The sequence below is a fragment of the Manis pentadactyla genome, chromosome 4 (genome assembly GCF_030020395.1).
Source record: "Manis pentadactyla isolate mManPen7 chromosome 4, mManPen7.hap1, whole genome shotgun sequence".
Lineage (NCBI taxonomy): Eukaryota > Metazoa > Chordata > Mammalia > Pholidota > Manidae > Manis > Manis pentadactyla.
Window position 1 is genome coordinate 119,217,061 of NC_080022.1, and position 25,328 is coordinate 119,242,388.

Sequence of the window (25,328 nt, forward strand, 5' to 3'; positions counted from 1 at the left end):
CAGGAATTGGGGTGCGTGAACTGTCTCCAGCAGCCCCTGGGGCCTGGAGAGGAGCCAGGCACCAGGGCCCTTGCCAGCCTGACACCAGTTGAGGCTCCATTTCCTTAGTTGTGAATGCAGGGCCCACCTGACACCTCAAACTGTCTGCATGCTTCAGGGTTGAGGGCCTTTTGTTGCCCAGGACTGTATTGAGTAGAGGGCCACCGCCCCAGAGGCTCTTGGTGGCTTGGGCCAAGGGGGAAAAGCAGGTAAATGGCTAGAAAGCTGCATCTCTAGAAGGGACCCTGAAGCCCTTCATTTTGGTCCTGGCTTTCTAAGGAACTGGGCCCAAATAGGAGGCTTTGGCTCATCATCTGGAGCCTTTTTCAGGCTTTTCTCCTGGGAGTGCTGAGGCTACTTTCAGAGCATTGGGGTTATTTTCCAGTTGTGGGAAAGAGCAGTCAGTCAAATTTCACAATAGAAACCCATCCCTCCTTTCTTACCCTTCCCACTTCAAGCCATTTCTAAAAGCAAAGAAAGCATGATTTCCCATTTTTAATTATTTTATTTTATATTAAAAAGCAAATTAACAATAACCTTAAAGACCATCTCACACACACAGTACAAACACCTGGATAAATTTTGTTCATCTCCATGGCATCAGAAGTTATTAAGTGCAAGTTTTGTTTTGTTTTCCTTTGTGCAATTTCACACACACATGTAAACAAATCACTTGGCCATAATGTGCCCATACCCCTTAACTTTTGGGGGATGCAAAGGCTTTCTTTCCCCAGCTGTCACAGCAACCCAGAATCACTGAAAAGATAATGTCCCATTTGTCCTGTCCCGACCCTCCAACAGCCAGATGCGTTTCTCAGTCTAAACAGTGGCTGATTAACTAACTCCCACTCCCCACCCAGCCCCATTCTTAGGTCTTTGCGAGAAACCAGACAAATTCACTCTGTACTGGGCCCCTGGCCCCCAGGCGGTGGGGGGGGGGTGCTGCACCAGTGAGAGATCCGAGGTGGGGGAGTCCATCGTGGCCAGTTGTCTTTCCTTCCAGAGCAGATGACTGTCCCTTCTTAGTTACACCTCCCCATGTGCGCGGGGCCGCGCCGCGAGGAGGGAAGATGCCAGTCCGCGCGTGCACGCGGCCAGGGGCGCAGCGGCCAGCTCGGACTTCAGATGAGACTTAAACAAAGAGGTCCTCCTTAGGCTCTGTCGCCAACGCGGGGGTTGGGGGCGCTCCTAGCTGATGACGCAGCGCTCCTTGTCCTTGACCTGGCTGCCGCCGTTGGCTTTCTCACGGATGTACATGAGGTCGCTGTGCACGCTGGGCCTGCGCGCGAAGGGCGCCACTATGCCGAAGGCGTCGCCGGGGTCGCCGCCGCTGCCCGCTCGCAGCAGCTTCTTGTTCCGCAGCGCCTTCTTGTGCAGCACGTCGTAGTGCTGCACCGACACTTTGCGGTGCAGGTCGGGGCTCATCTCGTTGGGCAGCTTGGCCATGGCGAAGAGCGCGCGAAACATCTGGTCCAAGCTGCTGTTTTTCTTGGCCGAGATCTCGAAGTAGGCGCAGCGCTGCGGGTCGTCGCCCACCAGCTGCTCGATCTCGCGCTGCTCCACTTCGCGGTAGAAGTCCCGGTCACCCTTGTTGCCGCAGATGACCAGCGGCACTTCGACGTTCTCCTTGGTTTTGTTCTTGAGGCAAGACTTAGTGTCGAGGATCTGCTGCTTGAGCCTCTGCACCTCCTCGAAGGAGTCGCGGTTGTCCAGGCTGAACACCAGGATGAAAACGTCTCCTACGGGGACACAGCGGAAAAGAGGGTGAGTGCGGCTGCCAAGTGGACAACTTCAGCTGGACTGACTTTAGGGCCGCCCGACTGCAGGCGCCGGGGCTCCAGCGCCGGGCGCGCTGACCTCTCCACGCGCAAAGCGCAGCGCGCGGCGATGGGACGCCTCTAGCCCCGACCCTCGCCCGGCGCCCTGGGACTCGGCGTCTCGGTTCCTCCTCCCCCCACGATGGCGCAGCTCCCTCCCCTTACCCACTGCCTGGGGGACCCGGGCTCACCGGTGAGGATGGACAGGCGCCGCATGGCGGGGAACGGGTGGTTGCCGGACGTGTCGAGTATGTCCAGCTGGTAGACCTCGCCGCGGATGGAGTAGAACTTGCGGTGGAAGTCCTCGATAGTGGGCGTGTAGGTGTCCTCGAAGCGTCCCGTGAGGAAACGCGACACAATGGCCGTCTTGCCCACCTTGGACGAACCGAGGATGACCATGCGGTAGCAGTTCTTGGCCGGGATACTCAGCTCCGAATCGCTCGGGCACATCTTCTTGATCATCGCGGCCAGTTTCATTGGGCGGAGGGGACGCGGGACCGGGAGCGGGCCACGAGAAGCGCAAGCGGGTGGCCGGGATCGTGGGAGTGGCGCGGGTTGGGCTGCCGTGCGGCTCTGCTGGAGCTCCGGCGGGGGTTTAGCTCGGACTCTGGGGCCGAGTCGCTCGCTCTGGCTCTCCGCGCATGGAGGTCGCCTTTATATGCAGCCCACGTGGCCGCCCCGCCCCGCGCCCTCCCTGCCTCTGTGCGTCACGCCCGCGGCCCCCGCCGCTCCCGCCCGCGCCCTCCGCGCGCCGCTGCCCGCAGGGCGCGGTAAAGAGACCGAGTCCAGGATCCGGCGGGGTCTGGAGCGGGCAAACCTGCGCTTTCCCACTGCACGGGGCTCAGTGGCGGCAAGAGCGTCTGGTTGCAGCTCCTGTGACTGCGGCCAAGAACCCTCACTCACAGCACACACACACTCACTTTTTTGGGCCCTCACTTTCCCTTGAAAGGCAGCAGAAATCCAGGGATAGCAGCGTAATAGCAGGTGCTTACAGATACCAGGCACAGTGCCCAGGCTTTGCTCGCCTTAGCTATTCGGTCTTGAGAACAGTTCCCAGCGCCAGTCCCCTCCGCTTTTCCGCGGGCGGGTGCTGGCTCCGCAAGGCGCCTTTAGCGCCTAGGACGGCGCCGCGCTCCGGCCGCCAGAGGGCAGCAGGGGGCCCCGGCGGCAGCGCCGGGAGTCGGCGGGCACCGCGCTCGGGCCTGCGGCCGGCCGGCGGCGGAACGTCCTGGTTGGTGTCTGTGGTGGACGCCTCCTCCCAGCGGGCGCCGCCCCCACCCCGCTCTCTAGGGCAGGCCTCAGCTTCTCCCTTCTCTCAAACAGAGGTACTCTGGGGCCTGGCAGGGGTTTTCGGGGGCTGTCCTGTCCTCTTCCTGTCCGCGAACGAAAGGACCAGAGACTTGTGCGTGCTTGGCCAGGCTGAGGCCAGCTTTCCCTTCTGCCTCCCCCATAGCATTTCGTGCCTTTACAGTCGCTTGGGCCAAATCCCCATTTTATAGCTGGGGGAGCTGGATCTGAAAGCCAGAGCCAGGCGGAGGGGCTGGGCGCACAGCACAGCCTCTGGTTCTCTGGCCTCAGGTTCCTCCACCGGAAGATGGCAGTTCTGGTTCAGTGACTGTGGGTGAGAAAGTGCAATTGAGGGGGCAGGACCTGGTGATGACAACAATAGTAAGTGACCCGTGAGGCCGCGGGACTGGGCTTGCCGCAGCAGCTGGTTGCTTAGTAACCAGGAGTGGGCTGACACTGCTGGACGGACAGCCTAGAAACAGGCTGCCGAGCTTGCTGGCCGTGGCCTGGAGCTCATGAAAACACCATTGCTCTGCACGGTGCCTGGCAAGGCTGTGCTGGTTTGCTTTGGCTGTGTCTGATTTGAGAAAGCCCGAAAGCTATTGTGTGGTGCCACCTGCCCACCCACAAGGGTCAGGATGTGTCACTTGCACATCCACAAGAGCCTCTGCTGAGGTGCCAGCTCACAGCCCTCTGCTGTTTGCACAGCATCTGTGGAATCTCAACCGCTTGTTGGGGGAGGGGTGCCTTCAAAGGTCATCACATCCAACCCCTGTGAGACCAGGAGCCCAGCAGAATCTCACACCCTGTGCCAGGAGGGGGGTTATTTGTGCCAGGAACCATCCTAAGTCTTTCCTCGTGGCAACCTCGAGGGGTAGAAACAATTGCTCTCCGTTTTACAAAGGGAGAAGCCCAGGGTCCACAGCTAGTAACTGTGGGCTGGGGCTTGAATGCATGGGGCTGGCAGTGCTGGCTCCTAAGCTCCTAGTCTCCTGCCCCTCTACCTGTGGCTCTGTCCCCTGCTGTGGGATGTCTGTGTCCTGTTTCTCAGGGATGCTGCTCCTCGGATGTCTCTGCTCCTCTCCATGCCTGTGCCCAGGCCTTGTGCCTATTGTCAACTAGGTATTTCGAAGGCCCTGTCACATGATGGGCACTGGAGGTCTCACCACCGGCCCTGTCCTTTATGCAGTTGTCAACAGGCCAGCTGGGCTGTGTCCCCCACCCCAACCACTCCCACCCCCACTGAGCCTGTGCCCCCCCCGTGCAAGCTGCCATGGACAGTGGTGGAGGGCCTTCACTGCAGAGAGGGGCCAGTCGAGGGTGCACGCTGGGGCTGGTCACTGCTGGGACCTACACCACCCTCACATGAGGGGCCTTCCCTCTGCCTCCTGCGAAGGCACCATGGGGGCAGCTGGGCTCTGGAACAGAACTCCTTACTGATGTCCCATGCCAGGGGGCCTGCACTAAAGGTGGCAACCACAGAGCCACCCCCTCCACAGCCTCCAGTCCTAGGAGGGTCACTCTGATGAGCGAGACCTGAGGGCAGCAAGATTTGAAACCAGCTTCCCCTACAAGGAGCCAGTGGGTGGGATCCAGCCTACATCGAGAGCCTCCCTCCCTGCAGCCCAGGTCAAATGTCATGGCTGGGGCTGATATCACTCCCCCAGCCCTTCCAGCTGCTAAGAAGCTGGACAAGTGACAGTAGCTGGTGCTGAAACCAGCCTGGGTTCCCAACCATGATTCCTGGCACTTTCTGGGCATTTCACCCACCCCACGGATGCCAGGTTATAAGACTTGTCCTTTCAAGTCAGCCAAGTTCATTAAGCCCTGAACACATCTCTTTCTTCCCCCAAATGAAGCCCCCTGGCCTGCCCACCCGCGCATCCAGCCAGTGGGCCTCACTCCACAGGAAGCGGCCAGAGGTGGCACTCGCTGGCTCGGGCTGCCTCATTTCCACCTTTTCTTTAGACATATCTCTCATTACAAAAGTCATCCATGCTTGTGTTTTAAAACATCCAAACCATTTCAGAAAAGAACAGAGGGAAAGAAACTGGAAGCAGGCCCCCTCCCAGTCAACTCTGGGGAAAGCACCAACCCCAGGCACGGGGACGACCCCCACGCAGCCACCTGCCCAGATCTGTTAGTTGAAGCACCCTTTCTATTCTTCTGGGGTGGCCTTTGTGACTACACTAGGCCCAGCCCCAGGCTGACTGAATCTGCGTGCCTGAGTGGGGTGAGCCCAGAGTCCCCTGTGCCGCAGCTCCCAGAGCCTCGGTCTCCATCCGAATGGCCAGCAGTCAGGCCTGCTGCATGCACACGGCAGCCGTTCAGGCAGCGCCGGCTGGGCCTCCTCCGTCTCCTGTGGGGCTTCTTGAGGCCCACAGCTAAGCAGAGACAACCTGCAATCCCACATCACCGGCAGTCTGTCTGGCCTGTCCCGTGGACATCATTCTGGACCCCACACTGGAAGGGGGCTTCCCAACCCCCTGCCCCACATCCTGCCAGCCGTAGTGTTGTCTGTCTGTCACCCAGGTTTGTGATGTTATGGGTGACTTTGTTCCCTCTGCTTCTGGACATAAGCAAGGAAGAGCGATTCATGAGCCAGCTGGTAAATAGCACTTACTTGCAGGGCAGCAATTTTCCTGCTGAGTAGAATGGGAACTTTTAAAAATACTTGACCAAATGTTGGAGGTGGATTGACAGGGGGACAGCTGGTCCCCAAGGCAGGAAATGTCTACCATAGCCTGGTCTGCTGACAGAGTTTAGAAAGCCCTTGAAAGCTGTGTTTGAGGACAATGCCTGCAGGAGGGATGGAGGCAGGTGGACACGTCTGGCCAGCACCCATGTCCTAGTCCATCTCCAGCAGCCCCTTTCATGGAGGACCCTGAGCTCCCGTCTGTCCTGTGTCACCCTGGTCCACAGCCTGAAGAGGAGGAAGGGACCAAACAGAACTGGTTTCCCCTCTGACAGGCTCCTTCCACCCAGCTGGGACCATAGCTGTCTGGCAGGTTCCCCTTCACCTATGAGCTGTTCTCAGCCTGTGGCTCTGGCCCACCCACCCCCAGACCCCACTGCCCACAGCCGTGGGGACCAATGGGTCAGGACACTTCAAGCACCTCAGTCCTGCCCTGACAAAGGGACAGTTCAGGCCATTGGGGGCCAAAGGCTGTGTGTACAGAGGTGCATGTGGAGGAGTGAGTTCCCTGTTCCTGGGGGTATGCAAGCAGAGGCAGGGATTGAAGCATTAAGATCAGACTAGATACCTCTTGTGGACTCTCAAGCCCTGAGACAGACTCTGGATTCCAGAAGTGAAAGAGAAAGCCTCACGGAACCCCACAGGAGATGGAGGAGGTCCAGCTGGTGCTGCCTGAATGGCTGCCATGTGCACGTGGCAGGCCTGACTGCTGGCCATTCACATGGAGACCGAGGCTCTGGGAGCTGTGGCACAGGGGACTCTGGGCTCACCCCAGGCTCCCAGCTCACATGAGGGAGAGGCTGATCCTGTGTCCTTGGAGGGCTGGGCGCTTGAGCAGTTAAGGCTGGAGCCAGGAGGAGGGGCCAGTCCTGCCCATACAGCTCCGTGGTCAGGCTGGACCTACAGCCCCCAAATGGTCATGCGGCCTGTTCCTTGAGGTGGCACGTGGTCCATGAAGGGTTAGGAGAGAAATGTCAGCCATAACCAGAGAAGCTGAGTTCAGCCCGAGGAGCAGGGCGGGACAAGTGCTGGGCCCAGGTCCTCTGGTCCCAGCCAGGAGGCCCTCCCTGCTGGCGCCAGAGCCCCCACCTCTCCTCCAACTCCTCCACCCAGAGGGAGAGGAGGTGTGGCTCAGTGGGACTGAGCTGGGTTCCAGTTCACATGCTGTCATACTCGTGTGCCCCTGGACAAGTCACCCAGCTTCTGAGCCCCACATCCTCTGCTGCCAAATGGGTGCCCCCAACCTGTGTGACAGTCAGGAGACACAGCCAGTGCAGGGTGGCCAGAGTAGGGGCATGCCAAGTGTCTGTGGTCCCTCCCTATCCCTGCAGGCTCAAGGACTGCAAATTTGAAGGAGGGAGCCCTGCTGTCCCGCCACTGTGCCTTCCCACTACATGACCCCTCCCCACTATGAGACCCCTCCCAACCACCACAGCTAACATGGGCTCCCATGCCCACCAGTACTTTCATGTCATTTTTTAAATGTTCGGCATACTATTTTTCACTCTCTGGTCATTTTCCCTGGACGGCAGCTCATGGGAGCCAGGAACCACTTGGCATGTGGGGGTGTTAGGCCACTGGGTGGTGGGCTTGCCAGGGCAGGAGTGAGGTGGGCGGCACAGGAGGCCATGTCTGGGCAGGACCCCTCCCTGCCGAGTGTGGCTGCACTGCCCGCCTTGGCTGTGAGGCTCCAGTGAGGACTGGCCTGGCCTCAGGAGTGCCCCAGCCGAGCCTCAGGCCCACTCCTTCCCCAGCTGGGTGGACAGAGGCCTGGAGGCCACACTGGGGTCAGGGCACCTTTATTAGTGATTTGGGATGTGGTGGGGGCAGCGGGTCAGGGGGCTCAGTGGCCACACGACAGCATGTTCAGGCCCCCAGGACAGTGGCTGGAGCAGCCCATGCCCTCGCGAGCTCCGAGCTGTGGCCGGCGCCCTTCTCCCATCACAGGGCTTGGCATCCTGGCGAGCTGGCAGGTGGCAGGCCCTCAGCAGAGTGGCTGCAGGCCCAGTCAGCGTCTCCTGTAGGACTGGGAGGCTTTCTGCCGGTAGATCTCAGCAGTGAAGGGCCTGAGGAGTAGATAGAGGCTCCTGTCAGCAGGTCTTGGGGGCCCTGCCATCACCCCAGACCCCCCACCCAAGTGTGGACAGATTGAGGGTATCAGGACCAGGAGGGCCCAGGGCAGTCTCGTCACCACCTGTCTGGCCCCCAGGCCCCACTTTGCCCACTCTAAGCTTCCTCTCCACCACTTTGAGAGTGACATGGTGTGGCCTAGCCGACAGGCAGCCCGGCCCAAGCTGCCTGGTCACTAGAAAGGCCCTGAAGGGAGAGGCAGGCCAGCTCGGACATCAGACAGCAGCCCTGGTCCCACACCTGAGGTGGCACCTACTTACTCCTCAAACAGCAGGGCGGTCATGTAGATGAGGGCCACAACCGCAGTCAGCAGCAGGCCGGTGGGGCTGGCGTGCCTGCAGAGAGGACACACTGTCAGGAGGCCACGGGCTCCTCCCGGCGTGCTGGGGTCCCGCAGCCCACCAAGCCGCGCCAGGCAGCTCCCTTCCAGACCGGCTTTCTCTCTTGGACCAGGGCCCCTGCCCTCTGGGTCCTGACCCATTGCCCAGCTCACTGATGGCCCGTTCAGGCTGGCTTGTGTCCAGGGTGGGCCCGTAACCCATCTTCTGTCTCCAGCCTGCAGCTGGGAACTCAGCATAGCAGGAGTGAATCCAGGAAGGAATTTCAGGATTACCCGAGTGCCAAGTGTGTCCTTTTCTGCACAACATGATGTTCCAGGGGACAAAAATGCTACCCCTGCCCCAGTGGCGATGTTCTCAGGCTGTTTTCTAGAAATGGTCTCAGGTGGAAAGCCAGGTGGAGGGCCTCGCAGCCCCTTCACTGGCTCTCTGCCGCTTGCTGCTGCACAGAGGGACCCAGTGTGCCTGCCATCCAGCTGTCCCCATCTTCTCTATAGTTACCCCTGGACCGGGGCTCCCTAGGGGCTGTGCCCTGTAGACAGCTGGGCAGGGAGCAGCTCATGGAGCTGGCGGGAACAGGGGCCCAGGTGGGATCTGTGTCCCCAGGACACGCGCTCCCCATGCATATCCTCTACCCTGCCCCTTCCCTGCCAGGGCCTTACACTGTCTGTCCAGAAGCTCCAAGTAGGACAGCAAAGACTTCATGAAGCCCCTACATGCATTCTGTGGGCTCCATTCGCATCAGCCTCCAGGGTGGAGTGGGCCTCTTGTCCCTCACCACTGCTACATGGAGATGTCAAGGCCAGAGACCGTCTGGGGCTGAAATGAAGTCTGCCCTCCTGGAGCTTTGCTCACTGGCCCTAGTGTGGTTTTCTAGAGCAAGCAGAGCCTCCCTCTACCACAAACCATGGACCCAGGTGCCGGGAAGAGGCAGGTGCACCTGCTGCCAGCTAGCTCCTGCGGGGCCCAGGGGCCAGGGCTCTGGCCACAGAGACTTCCTCACTTTCAAAATATTGTCACACCCTTGATCTTAACATCCTTAAAACCCTGTATGGAGATGACCATCCCACTGTGCAGAGGAAGAAACAAGTCCAAAGTGGCCCCCATGCCTGGCCCTGGGTGGCGGCAGGGCTGGTCTCCTCAGGGACGGGCTCCTCACCTGAGCTAATGGGAAGGTGGGGGCCTCCAGGAATCCCACTGCCCAAGTCCAGGCAAAGGGGGCCAGGCTGGAAGGCAAGTGGGAGGGGGCTGTCTGATCTGGAAGGGGGCTGGGGCAGGGTCCCAGCCAGATCCACAGGGCTGCCTCTAGCTCCAACCCCCGAAGTCTGGTGTGCCTTCCAAGCTGCCTCCCTCTGAGGGGAGGACAGGAGCAAGCATCCCACACCTGGCGTCCCACTGAGAGTCATTCCTTTGGGCCCTTTCTGGTCTCTGGGAGCACCTGGAACATTCTAGGCAAGTGGTTTTCGAGTGTTCAGTAAAAGCAGAACACTTTCTACAGAAAAAACTCTCTATGCAAGGAGTCCTAATACAGAAAAGGGACAAATGGGAAGCGCTCTAGAGGGCTGTGTGAAGTCCAGAGCCCACAGGCCCTCTGCCGCCTCCCTGACTGGGGGTCTCTGAACAGTGAGAAGGTGAGGGCTGAGTGCTGGGGGTCACTAGTTAGCGGCCATCCCTGGCTGAGGCAGGCAGCAGCCAGGCTGGGGCCCACACCCTCCCATGGGACCTGGGGTGGCTCCCCGTGGGATGAGGGCCTTGGCAGCCTGGGCACAGGCACAGACCAGCGCCCTGACAGGCTGCAGCCACTGGGGCCGAGCCTGCTGCCCCTGCCGTGTGTAGGGGCCGACTGCTCGGGGCCGCCCGGCCCTGATGTTCTGGCACAGGTCAGCAGCCTATGGGCCAAGAATGGCTTTTACATTTTTAAATGGTCTTTAAAAAAGCAATGAGAAGAACACCTCATTGTGAAGACGATATAAGATCCGAATCTCAGCATCCATAAATGAGGAACTGTGTGCCGCCCGCCCCGTGTTTTCCTGCTTCCCTCCTGCAGCCCGGAGCCTGCTGGCGCTGGAGAGCTTGCCAACTCCCGCTCCAGGATGTCGCAAGGCGAGGGGAGCCTGCCCAGCGGCCTGGGCCCCACGGAGAGCAGCGGGCGTTACTCACATGAGGGCCCAACCCAGGTAGTTGGCTGTGCTGCCCCAGTACATGGGGTTGTCCAGGACGCTGAACGGGAACGTGGTCACTCTCGCCTCCTTGAGGATCCCAAAGTAATCACCTGTGGGCCAGGCAGGGCCACAGGATCACAATCCCAGCCACACCACTACTGACGGAGGGGCCCAGGGCCGGCGCGGGCAAGTGGGAGCTGGCCTACAGCACTCCAAGCTGGGGCACCCCGGGGGCAGGCCCCCCCACCCTCGGGCATGGCACCTCAGAGGCTGCTGCCCTGCTCTGTGCTTTCCCTCTGGCCTGGGAGGCGTTCCTCCTTTGGCATTTCTGCATCGGCTCCCACCACCTCCCGAGGAAGACCCTTCCCGACTCTGCCACCTAAGCAGGCCTGCCTGCCACTCGCTGTTCCTGCCTCCCTCTCCTCTCTCCTCACCCAGTATACGGCCTCAGCAAGTTCCTCCACTAGGGACTGAGGGGCTGCTCTGCTCCTCCTCCAGCCGCAGGGGGCCAGCCCTGGGATTGCCACTTTCCCACCCGCAGCCAGCCCAGGGCAGCAGTCACCATGGAGAGTGACCACCACGGCCTGCACCAGACCACCAGTCACCCACCCCCCAAAACATGGCCACTCTGAGAGGTGCGGACACAGACACAGAGTCCAGCACAGGTGCCCCAGGCCTGCCAGGCTGCTGCCTAGCCAGCCTTCTCTCCCCAGAACTCCCCTGGAGCTTCATCAGGCAGAAGTGGGGCAGCCTCAAGCAGGAGGTGCCGGACGGGGCTGCGTCACCCCTTGTCTGGGGACAAAGAGGCTGGGGGCTGGGAGCTGCCCGGGGCCACGGGAGGCAGGAAATGGGCAGCAGGCCTGGAGGCAGGTGGCACAGAAACCTGCTTTGGGGCTGACTCATGGGAGGGAAGTAGCTGCAGTGCCCTACATCAGAGCCCAGGGGTCCATGCGTTTCTAGGCCATTTCCTATGGGGTGGGAGCTGGTATTCTTAGACTCCTTCCCACTGACCTCCACCCACAGTTGCTCCTCCGACGATTCTGCCCATGCAGGCCTGACCAGGCACAGCCCCCATGCTGCCTGGGGCTCCACCAGCCCCTCCCAGCTCCCCACTCCACCTGCAGGGCCCCTGAGGCACTTCAGAGGACCCGAGCCCACGGCACAGCACCCCTCCCACTGGCCCCAACCGCCTCCCTGCAGCGCCCTCGCCTCTGTGACACCTGCCCCCGATCCCCACCTTTCCCTGGTCTTGGCCCCCACCCCAGCCCAACAGAGAGCCAGGCACCTCCCAGGTGCCACCTGCTTGCTGGGAGGGGCTCCCCCTGCAGGCAGTGGCTGCCTCCTCCTTCCCTCCCCTGTCCCCAAGGCTGCCTTGCCCTGGTGGCCTCTCCCAGCTGCTTTCTTCCCTGAGCTTCATGAGGCTGACTGGCTGGGTCAGCACTGAGCCCAAAAGTACCAGAGCCACACATGGTGGGAAATGCAGAGAAGGGACAGCTTCCCCAAGCCCTCGCCATCTCCAGACCCTTGCCGGCAAATGGAACCTTGCCTGGCTGGCAGCCAGCCAGCTAGGTGAGCTACGAGGGCCCAGCTCCTCAAGCTAACCCGGGCAGGCCGCAGCCTGCAGGAGGAAAGGCACCCCATACTGACACGGGTGGCAGAGCAAGGAGGCAGCTGGGTTCCCGGGGCTCCCCCCGCAGGTGCCACAGGCTGGGGGCAGGCCAGCACCTGGCCCTGCTCCTCCCCTGGACCCAGGGGGCTCTGCTGAAGGGCCCCAGCCCTCCGACTCTTACCTAGGAAGGTCCCGGTGAAGCCCAGTGCCAAGAAGCTGGAGAGCACGAGTGTGCTGCCCACTCCCAGGAGCATGAGGGCCACGCGGTGGGCTGTGGGGTTATCCAGGCTTTCCATCTTGGGCTGGCTCAGCATGGCCTGTGTGAAGCTGAGGGCCGGGAAGGGGAGACAGGAGGTCACTGCCATGGAGAAAGCGCCACCCTGCCCTTCCCTCTCCATCCCCCAGGTGGCCCCCAGAGCAGCCATGGGTCTCAAACTCAGTGGCTGCTGGGGCCAGGCAGGTGAAACCAACAGTGAAGCGGGCTGCAGGGAGCCTGGAGAGCACCTTCCTGCCCCAGACGGACTGTCCTGCAACACCAGCCCCTGCTTCAACAAGGCAAGTGGCCAGAGGGGTACCCAGGCCTGCTAGATGTGTTTATTTTTCGAGAAGCCAGAAATCCTGGCCTGTATGTGAAATATCCTATGTTTTTAAAAACGAGCAATTAATGACAACCATTTTAGACTCTGGGCATGACAGCAGTCTGGATTCAGCCCAAAGGCCAGCAGCATGCAGACCCTGACTCCTGCCCAGTTAGTAGCTGGGCCCAGGGCCAGCGTGTCCACATGCGCTTGTGGACTCGGCACCCAGAAGCCTAAGGCACGCTCTGCCCCTTATCTGCCTCTACAGCCCCTGTGCAGGGCTGTCCCATCTCAGGCGGCACCTCAGGGGCCCGGTATATCCTTCCACCACTGAAATGCCCCCAGCAGGCTCCTTTTGAGGCCAGGCCATTGAAAGTCTTGTTAAAAGGCAAAGGAGTTGGCCAAAAGGCGGTGACTGTGCTAGTGGGTAGAGGTTGAGATTGAGGTTCTCCAACTGGCCACTTGAGACAGGAGGACCTGGGGCAGGTGGGGCAAAGTGACTGGGCTCAGGTCTGCCTCATTAGCAGGAACTAACACTGGAGGGAGGGACACACTCAAGGAAAACTTGGGTGGGGAGCAACTGCACGCATGTATCACAAACACACTTCTCATTCCTCTGGAATCACAACGCCCAGAAGAGACAGGGAGGTCTCCTGCCTCGTGCAGGGCAGTGACTGGTACTCACTGTGTACCAGGTGCCTCCCAGCAGGGCAGGTCACTAGTCACCCACCCACCTAACTACCCATCCATCTACTCATTTGCCCACTCATCCATCCAGCTACCTACCCCTCTGTCCTCCATCTAGCAGTCTGTCCACCACCATCCACCCATCCATTCATCCACCCATCCATCCACCCATCCATCCATCCACCCACCCATCCACCCACCCACCCATCCACCTATCCACCCACCCATCCAACCAACCACCCACCCATCCAACCCCCATCCACCCACCCATACAGCCAGCCATCCACCCACCCATCCATCCACCCACCCACACATCCACCCACCCACCCATCCATCCATCCACCCATCCACCCATTCATCCATCCACCCACCCATCCATCCACCCACCCATCCACCCATCTACCCACCCATCCATCCACCCACCCATTCACCCAGCCACCCATATAGCCAGCCATCCACCCACCCATCCACCCATCCATCCACCCACCCATCCATCCATCCATCCACCCATCCACGCACCCACCTATCCACCCATCCACCCACCCATCCAACCACCCAACCACCCATCCACCCACCCATTCACCCACCCACCCATATAGCCAGCCATCCACCCACCCATCCATCCACCCACCCATCCACCCATCCATCCATCCACCCACCCATCCACGCACCCACCTATACAGCCAGCCATCCACCCACCCATCCATCCACCCACCCATCCACCCATCCATCCATTCACCCACCCATCCATCCATTCACCCACCCATCCATCCATCCACCCATCCACGCACCCACCCATCCACCCATCCACCCACCCACCCATCCATCCACCCACCCATTCACCCACCCACCCATATAGCCAGCCATCCACCCACCCATCCATCCACCCACCCATCCACCCATCCATCCATCCACCCACCCGTCCATCCATGCACCCATCCACCCACCCACCCACCCACCCATCCATCCATCCTGCATGGTGACCCGTCAAACAGTGGCACTCATGTGTTGGGCACCCTGGGCACTGCCACCATGACCCTGTGCCTTCCTGCTGCCCAGGCCAGGGTCACCCTGCAACTCCAGGCTGAGCTGCTGGGACTGGCTCAGGGTCAAGCACACCCAGTGTTGTACCGGAATGACAGAGCCATGCCCCACACCTCCATGCCGTCACCTGATTTTCTCGTGAATCTTGGCAGCCCTGTGACCAGGCACACCTGTAGACCCAGCAGATGAGGCCACAGAGAGGCAGCTCTGGCAGGCAGCATAAGCACCCTCCCTACCTGTCCGGTCCGCAGACGGGGTGGGTGGGATGGAGAAGGTGTGGGCCCTGGCAAGGCGGACTGCATACTCACGGTGGGGCTCACCTGCAGGCCCCTGGCTCCATGGCAGCCACTGCCTTAGGGACCACACAGCACAGTGTGTCTGTGGTGGGGGCTGGGGGTTGGATAGTGACACACACACTCAGGCCTCTGTGTTCTTGTGGGCTGGGATGACACCCCCAGGGCCCAGCCCCTAGGCTCTACCTACCTAAACAGAGTTCTGGCACCTGGTCCTCCCTGCCAGGGCTGACCCCCAGTTCCCAAACCTAGGGCTAAGAGGTGCACCAGGCACCCTCTGACCAGCCCTAGGCTGCCCACAGCCCAGGATACCCACTGGTTCTTGAGGGGAGCACCCCAGATAGCCCAATGAAAGCACTGTGGGCTCCTGGTTTCAGAGAGGGTGCCCTGGCCTGTGGCCCCCTATGAACGATGGTGACGGTACCTGTCCCATCTGCCTGCATAGAGCTGCTGCCGGAGAGCTGTGTGCACACCGGTAAGCCCAGAGCTCTGCCAACAGGACAATGGGAAGGACAGAGGAGTAAACTGAGCCCAGAAGGCACTGGAGAGGCTCAGTCTGAGTTGAGATGGAAGAAATCTGCCAGGGAAGAGGAGGGGGCAGGGACAGCATTCCAGAAAGGAACAGCTGGGCTGGGCAGGAGATGTTTGAAAGGGGCCTGTGGTAAGATCTGGAATGTTACCTCTGGAGGTGGGGAGTCCCTACTGGGGAAGGGCACAGCAGGGGGACCCTGCAGGCCACCCCAGTAGCAGTGGAGCCCCGACAGGACCTGGGCATGGTGCTCCAGAGAACCCACCAGGGTCCAGTGGGGCCTCGGCTTCCCACTCCGTGGGCACTGGGCTCCTCTGCCAGAAGCCACCTGGCAAGTACACACACTGGCAGAGGAAACAGGAGCCCTCTTACCCGAGTGCTGCCCACAGCAGCTTCCCTGGGGGATGGCTCCACAGGAAAAGGCTTCTGGTTAGCAGATGGAGATGCCTGACGGAGGGGATCTAGGGCCAGTGCTGGGGCTGGAGCCCTGAAGCGCCCTGTGGCTGCCCTGCGTCCCGTCCACCTGCGGCTCCTTTCCCATTCCTCCCATGGCACAAGTGCAGAGCCCTTTTCCAAGCTCCCTCATCACTCGCTCCCAGAAAAGCACCCGGGCCAGAAACAGGTCAGCAGAGAAACCTGGAAAGGCCCTTTGGGGCTCTGCCTGGCCTCGCATACGCTGGGAACGCCAGCACAGGGGTACGGGCACGGCGCGGCCCAGCCCCAAACAGGCCATCTCTGGTGTTCCAGCTCCTCTGCTAAGCCAGGAAAGCACAGTCCATTCCACGTGGAAGATTAGCAGAGAGACATGGGCTCTGTGGGCCACACACTCCGTAACAGAATAAATAGGAGGCAATTTCCTTTGGAAATACTCTGCACTGGGGGTTCATCTGTTTGTCTCGGGTTCTATTTTAAACTTGGATTGAGCTTTCGGTCACCAGTGTGACTTGACGCTGACCGCGCTCTGCTCCCCTGAAATCCTGGAACCCCGAGTGGAGGCAGGCAGGGGAGAGCCCTGCTGGAGTGCCCCAGCTACACACCAGGCACCCAGCTCAGCCCTGCTTGTGGCCTGCAGCCCTGAGCCGACAGCCGGGCCCAGGGCTCTGATAGCACATGGTCTGGGCTCCTTCAGTCTGCATGAGCTCTGCCAACCCACAGCTGCCGCGCCGCCCCCCCTCGTAGAGGTCGTGGCTTCCAGGGAGATAAGAACAGACACACTGGAAATGCCCACTACAGGCAAATCATAGGAACAGAAAGCACATTGTTTTCCAGGGCCTGGGGGGTGAAGGTAGGGTGACTGCTTATCAAAAGCAGGGTTGTGTGGGGGTAGAAAGTTCTGTAACTAGACAAAAGTGGTTGCACAACATTGTGTGTTAATATCACTGAACTGTATATTTTTAAATGGCAAAAATGGTACCTTTTCTGTTATGTGTATTTTACCACACACACAAGACCAACCCTAGGAATCAAGCAGAGGGCCGTGCAGCATGAGGGCAGGAGCCTATGTGCAGGAGCAGGATTCTCACGGCCCCTCCCCGATGCCCACCCACCGCCATCCCCCAGCTGGTACAAGGAAGGGCAAACCTGGGAAGGGCCAAGAGAAGGGAAAACGCGCCTCTGCCTTCACTGCCTGCTGGCCCTGAAGGGCAGAAAAGAAAGCCAGCCGTACCCATACGCATCCTTCTCTCCTCCCAGAAGATCCTTGGGTGGCCAGTTCAGCCAAGAGAAAGGCCACAGCCCAGGAGGCATGAGCGGGCCAGACCCACACCCTCACCCACACAGAGAGAGCTGAGGGGAGGAGCTGGGGGCTCCCGCCTGTAAAAGGCTGTGCACAGGCATGGGGCGCCTCTCCAGGTCACGCAGAAATAAACCAGGGAGTTCTTTGCTGGTGTGTACACATTGGGTTGGGCTGTGCTGGGGCTGGAGGAGGAGGAAGGGACCCTGCCTGGGGACCAGGGGCACCGCAGCTTTTCACCTCCTGCTCGCAAACTGTGCAGGAGGAGCTGCCAAATCCAGCTCAGTGGTCTGTCCTTCACCCTCTCCTCCCAGCTCCCTTCATGCAGCCACAGGGACCTGCCCACCATGAAGGTCCGACCATATCTACCCACCTGTACAATGGCTCCCAAGGGCCACAGCTGCTCTGCCTGGATCCCCGCATGTACCACACACTGAGTGAGGAGCTGGCTAGTTAGTCAGGCGACCCCTTCTGAGAGGGGACAGGGACTCCTGCTCCATTCCACAGCCAGGAGGCTGAGAGAGGCTGTGACCTGCTCCAGGCCAGCCCCCATCAGGAGCAGAGCTCCTGCACCTCCCCCAGGCTGCTCTAACTCCGTTTCCCTTTGCGCTTCCTGGATGTTGTCCACCAGGTGCACATGGACCTTTCACGGATGGCAGGGGCTGGCAAATGGTAACCTGAGGCCGAATCTGGCCTACTGGCTATTCTTTTAAATAAAATTTCAATGGGACCTGGTCATACTCTTTTGCTCACATGCTGTCTCTGTTAGTTGTGACAGAGACTGTATGGCCTGCAGAGTAAAAAACATTCGCTATCTGGTCCTTTATAGAAAAAGTTTGCTGACACCTGACACAGATAATCATAAAATACAGATCTGATCGCGCTACAAGGGGCCTTAGTCATTTACTAGTCCAGTGATCAGCAAACTTTTCCTCAAAAGGCCAGACAGTAAATATTTTCAGCTCTGCAAGCCAAGAGGCAAAGCCTAGGACATGATGTAGATACTTAAGGACCGTTTAAATATCACCGTGTACGTGACTCAACAGTGACAACAAACCTGATCTTAAAACCGCACCAAGAGTTGAACAGGGGTTTCTCAAAGGGCAGTGAGATGCCACTAATCACTAGGGACCCACAGACCCAGACCACGGCTAGGTTCCGCCTCACCCCCATCACAGAACCATCAAGAGGACACAGTAACGGCGCCAGTGATGAGGCGGATAAACTGGAACCTTCTTCACTGCTGGTGGGAACGTAAAATGAAGCAGCCACTGTGGGAAACAGTTTGGCAGTTCCTTAAAAAATTAAACATAAAATCACCACCAGATCCTGCAATCCCATTTCTAGGTATATATCCAGAAGAGCCAAACGCAGGGGTTCCATGAGATATTAACACAAGCATGTTCCCAGTGGCTTTAGTCACAGCCCAAAGGTAGAAGCAGCCTGCCTGTCCAGCCACAGGTGAGTGGATAAATAAAACGTGGTGTACCCATGTAGTAGCCTATTATCCAGCCTTAAAAAGGGCATTCCTTTTTAAAAAACATTCAAATTGCTTTTATTTTTTACCAGTTGTCGCTGACATACCACTTTGTGTAAGCTGAAGGTGTCCAATGTGATGGCCACGTACCTGTGTGCTGCTGCACATGAGAGGATGTAAAAAGGGAGCAAACCTGTCACCTGTAGTGGATGCACCTCGAGGACTCTGCTCAGTAAAGTACGCCAGACACAAACCGGCAAATACTGTGTGATTCCTCATATAAGAGGTCCCGAGAGGAGCACATGGTACGTAAAAAGGCAGGTGGTGGCGGAGTTTGGCATTTGAGGCCCAGCTGGCTAACCTCTGAACCAGTCCAACCCCAGCTGGGAAGCCGAGTGGAGGGCGAAAGGGACTTGTCGAAGCCCTCTACCGGGACCGGCCATGCAGGGCTGTGTCAGGGTCACAGGGAGGCCTCACTTCAGCCCAAGGAAAGCCCAGCCTCCCTCGCCTCACCCCTCCACCACCCCCAGCCCCACCCAGCCGCCCACCTCAGGCACAGCCCATGTGCAGGGCAGGGATTCCACACCAGGCTCCAACCCACTAGGAGCCAGTGGGCTGGGCGGGGGCTGCAGGGTTCCAGCCCAGCAGATGCCTGGCCAAGGACAAACTGATTCAAAGCTTCTTCTCTTACATCTTGGATTCAGGAAGCCAAAAACTCAGGAAGTCCCGAAGTTGAAACAATATGTTATTTTAGGGGAAAGGGCAGCGGGTCCTGTATCCTGAAGAGGTTAACATTCCAGGAACTTTAAATGCCTCTTCAGGGGCAGCCAGGGAGAAAGGGCCACCTCAGATGGCCCAGGCCCATGCTCTCGTCCATTCGCTCAGAGGGGTGGGAAGGTCTGAGGGCCTGCAGGCCGGGTGGGGCTGGTTGAACCAGGCAGAGGCTGCGGTGGCCTCCCTGCCAGCCAAATTTTCAGAGGGTAACTGAGCAGGGACCCCCTGGCGGCAAGGCAGCACCAACAGCCCACCTGAGCGAGGGCTCACAGCCCGACCTCACAGAGGCCTGCCGCCAGCCAGTCTCTCTGGGGCCTGGAGGGGACACCCTCCTCCACCCCCACCCTCACAGGTCCCGGTGCTACCCTGTGCAAGCCCAAAGCGGTCCGCTCAGAGCAGCGCAGGCCGAGTGAGGGCAGCTCGGGAAGGCAGAGTGGCCCCTCGCAAACAGGGAACCAACCTGATGCGTCAACTCACTCCCCCGGCTCCCTTTCCTATAGGATCCCAGGTGCTGCCTGACCTCACAGATATCTTTTTTCTTTTATTGACGTATAGTTTATAGACGATATCGTATCAGTTTCAGATGTACAACATAGTGATTCGACAGTTATCTGCACTGTTCAATGCTCACCACGGTAAATGTGGTCACCATGTGTCACCACACAGATGTTATAGAATTATTGACTATATTCCCTCTGCTGTACTTTCTTCCCCGTGACTACTTTATAGTATAATTAAGATTTTGTACTTCTTGTTATACTGAAGAACAATGACTTCAATGGGTTATGGGGAGGATTCGATAATATGGGTGAATGTAGTAAACCACATTGTTTTGCATGTGAAACCTTCATAAGAGTGTATATCAATGATACCTTAATAAAAGAATAAAATAAAAATAAAAATAATTTTTAAAAAATTTTACACACCCCCCCATAAAAATGAAGATTTTGTGCCTCTTTATCCCCTCACCTATTTCACCCCATCCCTCTCCCCCTGGCAACCACCGGTCTCTTCTCTGCGTCTGTGAGTCTGATGAGTGGATAAAGAAGATGCAGTGCATATGCACAAGAGAATATTACTCAGCCAAAACAAGGAGTATTTGCCATTGAGAACAACATGGACGGAGCTAGAGGGTATTATGCTAAGTGAAATTAGCCAGGCAGAGACAGACAAGTACCAAATAATTTCCCTCACTGTGGAACCCAAAAAATATAACATATGAGCAAACAAATAAGCAAGTGACCCAGGAATCTTATCCAATCTAACCTCCACTGGCCACCCCACACCCAGCCCAGTGTCCAGCCAGGCCAGGTACACAGACGGCTTACTAGGGGCCCCCCATTTTACAGGAGTCCCTTTGGCCCAGGTCACACATGGGTCAGGATTTGGCCAAGCAACCTGGGCCACTACACACCTGCTACAGGGCCAAGAGTGGCAGGAGCTGGAAACAGCTGGTTAGGAGAGAGGTGCACCACACCTGCAACCTACACGGTGGTGACAGAGGGTGGGAGGGACAGACCCCCATCTGTGGCTCCAGAACAGCCTCCACCCAGTTCTGCCAAGCAAGCCCCGCTGAGGACTGATCACACGCACAGGTAACTCATGCCCAGGGTTTAAGGAGAAATGGTCTCCCGAAGGGCACCAAGAAATGGGAACAGAGGTTCTAGGGTGGGGGGACAGACCAGGCCGACAGAGGGAGAGTGCATGCACCCCCAAGCACCACTCCTGCCAAGTAGGTCACATTTAAACGTGGGACCTATAATCAGCTGAGCAGAGGAGGCTGGCAGGCTCAGAGGACAACCTCCTCTCTGGGCAGCAGGAAGAGGCCCCATGCGCACTGCAGGCCGTCACACTCCGCTGCCCCTCCAGCCTGCATTCCTGCTCACCAGGGCCAGCAGGCCACAGATCCTTAAGGACAGGAGGACGCCTTGCTGCTGCCAGAGACCGGTGAGGGCCACGGCCAGCACCCGCCTGTGCCAGCCCTGCCAGGAGGGGCTTTTCCTGCTGGTTGGCTAAGGACATGAGGCCGGGAGGCTGCAGTGGGCCATGGGGAGCAGGACGGACGCAGGCCTGTTGGGCACCCCCTTCTTCCCCAGATCCCAGGCATCCACGTCCCTGTGGGAGAGAGTGGTGGGAGGGAGAGCCAGATGTGGCTGCATGCCTGGCACTGTGGTGGCACTGTGGCCACAGCAGGAGTGAGGCCATGACACAGGAGGGCAGGGTGAGGTATGTACACACCCAGAGCAGGCCCCAGTGTGTAGGGACTGCATGGGAGCCTCCGAGCCATTCCAGGACCCCCTCCTCTCTCTCTCTCCAAGGCCTGGGGTCAGCTGGCTCCGGTGCAGGCTTGGTCCACTCCGCATTCAGCCTGAGCGCTGGCCTCTGGGCCAGGGCAGATAAACTGCTCAAAGGACAGATGCAATCGTGACCCTTCTTGAGCTTACACAGCTCTCTGGAGGCACTGTGGGTGCCAAGAGCTAACTCAGAGGAAAGGCCAGACCTGAGGGAGATGGGAGGAAGAGTCAGGGGCCCTGCCAAGGGGACGGGAGCTGAATGGCTGGGGCCTGGGTGCTGCCCCTTCTACAGTGAGAAGGGGGCGGGGACGACATGATGTGATCCGCATTCTGACAGGTCCCGTGCAGAGCAGGCACACTGCTGCATGGCCCAGGGAGGCGAGGGGGGGAAAGGGTGGACTCCCGCTGTGCGCTGGGCCGAACTAACAGGAGATCATCAAGGTGCCTCTCCACAGTTCCTGGCTTGAGCCAAGTGGTAAACCAGAGGCTCCATTCCAGAGAGAGGGACGGGCAGGAAACCAGAACTCAGCACCGAGACCCAGAGAAGGGCCTGCATAACTGGGACACCACGTCTGTCTCCGGCTCAACCGCTCATGAACCTTGGCCCCCATCTGATGTGTGGGCTCAGAAACCTGTGCTGTAGGGCTGCTGTGGCTGTGGGTGCCAGGTGGGTGCCCGCACCTGATGCTCAGCAATCAATGGGAGCAACCTGGGGCACTGGCAGGTGCTCTGGACACCCGGTCCATCCTGTGACTCCGGGCTGAGGGCTGTGGGGCTCGAGCCCTCTCCTGGCATGTGCAGGCCTTGGCATGGTCCCTGCACACTCTGGGACTGGTGCAGGTGCACGAGCTCTTTCCAGCCCTCTATGCTTCCCGAGTCTCACCCCAGTGACCCCTCCCTCCCAGCCTGGAAGTGTGTCCTGGGGTACCGAGGGTGGCCCAGGGTGGTGCTTGCAGAGGACAGGCTCCCTGCCTGCTGAGGGTGGGCCGGGCTCCCAGTTTAGGCTCAGACATCCTACTGACTTCCGCCCAGCCGATGGTAGCCCAGGACCTCCAAAGTGAGGAGGGACACTCCACAAGACAAGGGTGGGCAAAGAGGACCATCCCCCTCTCCTGGACTTCCTACTCCAGGAGCCCTGCCCAGGGTGCGATAGCAGTGTGACCACTGCATTCCTTGGCCCAAGTGAATCCAATCTTTTCTCCCTGAGCCGCTGTCCAGCCTGAAGCCAACCAATTGCCAGCCCACACTACGCTCTATGAGCTGCAAAATCTCACACAGACCATTGCTTCCAGCCGAGCCTCACTTTCTTCATCTCTACAGTGGGACACCTCTCTGCCTGGAGACCACAAGTGTAAAGATACTGCCTTGGAGCTGAAGACCCTGGTAGCTGGGCAGCATGCAGGCCGTGCAGGCCTGGAGGCCTAGGCAGGGCCTCAAGCCAAGCCCTTCCCCTTTGTGCAGTGAATAAGGCCTCTCTGGAGAAGTGGCTTCATGTCACTCAACCCAAGGCAAGTGCCATGGGCCTTGTCCTCTCTGACGACCAAGACCCTCGAGATATCCATCCTGGCCTGAAGTGGGAAGTAGGGAGATGACAGGCAGCCTGCACAGCCAAGAAGCAAAGGCCTGGAGTCCGAGGCCCAGGGGAAGGCTGGCCTGGGCAGGGCCCCTGCGGCACATTCCCTCCCCTCATCCACAGAAAGGCTGAGCCTGGACAGAGGGAAGACAGCAAGGGTGTGTGGCCAAGGGGCCGTGGTGCAGAGGGGAGGCCAGGCCACACCTGTGTGTGTGTGTGTGTGAGTGTGAGGGGTCCGGCCAACATCCATTTCCTGACAGAGGCCCCCTTCCCATGGGCCAGGGGTGGGCACCAAGCACACGCTTCCCCTCCTCATCTAATGCCTGCAGGAAATGTGGAAAGCCACCCACCCACCACCATGTGGGGCCAGGGCCACCACAGCGTCTAGTCTGCCATGACAGATCAGAGACTGGGACTCGCTCATGCCATTTCTCCATTCTCAAAGCACCGCACAGGCCACATTCAGTCCACGAGCACATGCTACCCAGCATGCTTCACAGAACCCAAGTAAGTGGGAACCAAGGCTCTGGGGTGGCTGTGCTGGGCAGGGTCTCACGCTCCCTGCTCCACAGCCTGCACCCCAGGCACAGTGGCCAGGCTCACGCTGGGCAGAAGGGTTTGCTCCTGGGGCATGCAGGCAGTGCTTCATCATTTAAAACAAGTTCACCCCCTCCAGCCTTTCTCTTTGAGGGCAGAAAGGTAACATTCAAGTCCAGAGATGGACCGAGCAGCTTGCTGACACCAGCGGGAGCCTGGTGCAGCCCAGTCCTCAAAGGTATTTGCTGGAGGGGACCCTACAGCAGCTTTGTCTACCTGCCAGAGGCCGGGGATGTGAGCTTGGAGGCCATCTGCTCCTCTGTGCCTGGACCCCAGGCGTCTCACACTGTCCCTGTCCTGAGGTCACGAGGGCTTCCCTGCAGATAGGAGTCTAATGGCTGAGAGAGAGAAGGGGTGGCCTGCTGTGGCATGAGGCCTTGGAGAGCAGAGCTCCCTGTGCATTCAGACACAGGGTTCCCACATCTTGATGGACCCCTGATCCCACCGCAGCGGCCACCCCTTTACCTCCGGAGTCTGCTTATCACAGGGAGAATGGACCTTACTTGGGGCCAGCCTGGGTGGGGCTTACCAGTGTGAGCGCAGGATGTTCAGGAGCAGAATAGCACCCCCCAAGGAGTAGCAGGCCAGGTAGGGGGAGCCAAAGGCCTTGCTCAGCTTGTGGGTTTTCTGTTCCCATCTCGCGACCTAAACGGCAGGGAAGAGAGAAGAATGCAACATAAGAGGTTTGATGCAGGGACACCAGGCAAAGTGGAGGTGTGGAGCAGGTCTCCGTGCTCTGAGGCTCTGAAGCCCCTGACTCCGAGGAGGGCAAATTACCTGGGGGCAGCTGCCCTGTGGGTCTCAGCCCAGCTCCACTGGGGTTTCTGAACTTGCCTAGTCTGGCCTGGGTGGACCATGAGGTCCTTCTGGAAGCAACTGCTTGGACCAAACCTAACAAACACATCCAGAAGCAGAAGGGGCACCTCTGGCATCCTAGCCTATCCCCAGGCAGGGCGGGGCTCTGATCAGCCTCTGGGCCATTCTCGCGCCAGCGCCGCATCATGCACAATCCCAGACGTAGACAGGACAGTAGCAGGGGCTGCCGAAGGCCGCCAGCAGCTCCAGTGGGAACACCGGCCCAGCGCCCACCCTTGGTGTCAGGGGTTGGAGACAAGAAGGGGCAGTTCGACCCTCAGCCCTCCTTCCCCAGCGCTCCCAAGGCACACACTTTCAAACTTTCCATTTTTAGCCACAGAATCCTTATTTTTTTTAAACAAATTATACCTAGAGTCTCAACTTCCACAGCTAGCAGGGGAGCAAAGTAAAAGCCCTTCCAGCCTCTGCTGACCCCACCACCCAGCTCCCCTGCACAGGCGCCACGCAAGATGGCAAATACACATTTGGGTATTGCAGGGGGAATGGCTGGAGGTCATGGTGGCTCCACTCTGATCACGCGAGCCAGTCTCCCGTTTAGGCCCCAAACATGAGTGTGTATATAGATGCGATATAGGGAGGATCTCCAAGTCCCCCCACCTCACCCTGTGGTCCTGGTGGGGCCACCATCTCCATACGGTTCAGCCATGATCCTGTTTGCCACCCTTCTCTGGTTCCCAAAGGGACCTGCCAGGGATTAGTCATCAGGGAGAGGTGGGTGCAGGTGGAAGTCTATGGAAGGAAAAGTGAGTGAGGTGGCTCCTGAACCTTCTCCCGACCCCAGGTCCACTGAGGGCACC

The 25,328-nt window shown here is 59.1% G+C and overlaps 2 protein-coding genes across 6 annotated transcripts in view; both read right to left on the minus strand.

Moving 5' to 3' along the window:
• Positions 1-514: 514 nt before the first annotated feature.
• Positions 515-4,336, minus strand: RASD1 (ras related dexamethasone induced 1). The gene is made up of 2 exons (XM_036894072.2): positions 2,048-4,336; positions 515-1,778 (listed from the first exon to the last, which is right to left on the minus strand). Exons 1-2 carry the CDS (start codon positions 2,331-2,333, stop codon positions 1,228-1,230), a joined length of 837 nt encoding a protein of 278 aa, XP_036749967.1. The 5' UTR covers positions 2,334-4,336; the 3' UTR covers positions 515-1,227.
• Positions 4,337-7,623: 3,287 nt separating this feature from the next.
• PEMT (phosphatidylethanolamine N-methyltransferase) overlaps positions 7,624-25,328 on the minus strand; it is a 76,834-nt gene continuing 59,129 nt past the window's right edge. For 4 of the 5 annotated variants that reach the window (XM_036894079.2, XM_036894073.2, XM_036894075.2 and 1 more), the window contains exons 3-7: positions 24,185-24,300; positions 12,259-12,404; positions 10,467-10,578; positions 8,229-8,303; positions 7,624-7,904 (exon numbers count right to left, since the gene is read on the minus strand). In XM_036894079.2, coding sequence (XP_036749974.2) covers positions 7,847-7,904; positions 8,229-8,303; positions 10,467-10,578; positions 12,259-12,404; positions 24,185-24,300 — 507 coding nt within the window. In that variant the 3' untranslated portion in view covers positions 7,624-7,846. The remainder of the gene's footprint in view (positions 7,905-8,228; positions 8,304-10,466; positions 10,579-12,258; positions 12,405-24,184; positions 24,301-25,328) is intronic. The other variant, XM_036894076.2, reaches the window with a different exon arrangement.

What these genes read in the sequence shown, in the direction of transcription:
- RASD1 (XM_036894072.2), bottom strand. Translation starts at nt 2,333, where the DNA reads ATGAAACTGGCCGCGATGATCAAGAAGATGTGCCCGAGCGATTCGGAG. An exon ending in GCGCCTGTCCATCCTCACCG is followed by an intron (nt 1,779 to 2,047) that starts GTGAGCCCGGGT and finishes GTGTCCCCGTAG; the next exon opens with GAGACGTTTTCATCCTGGTG.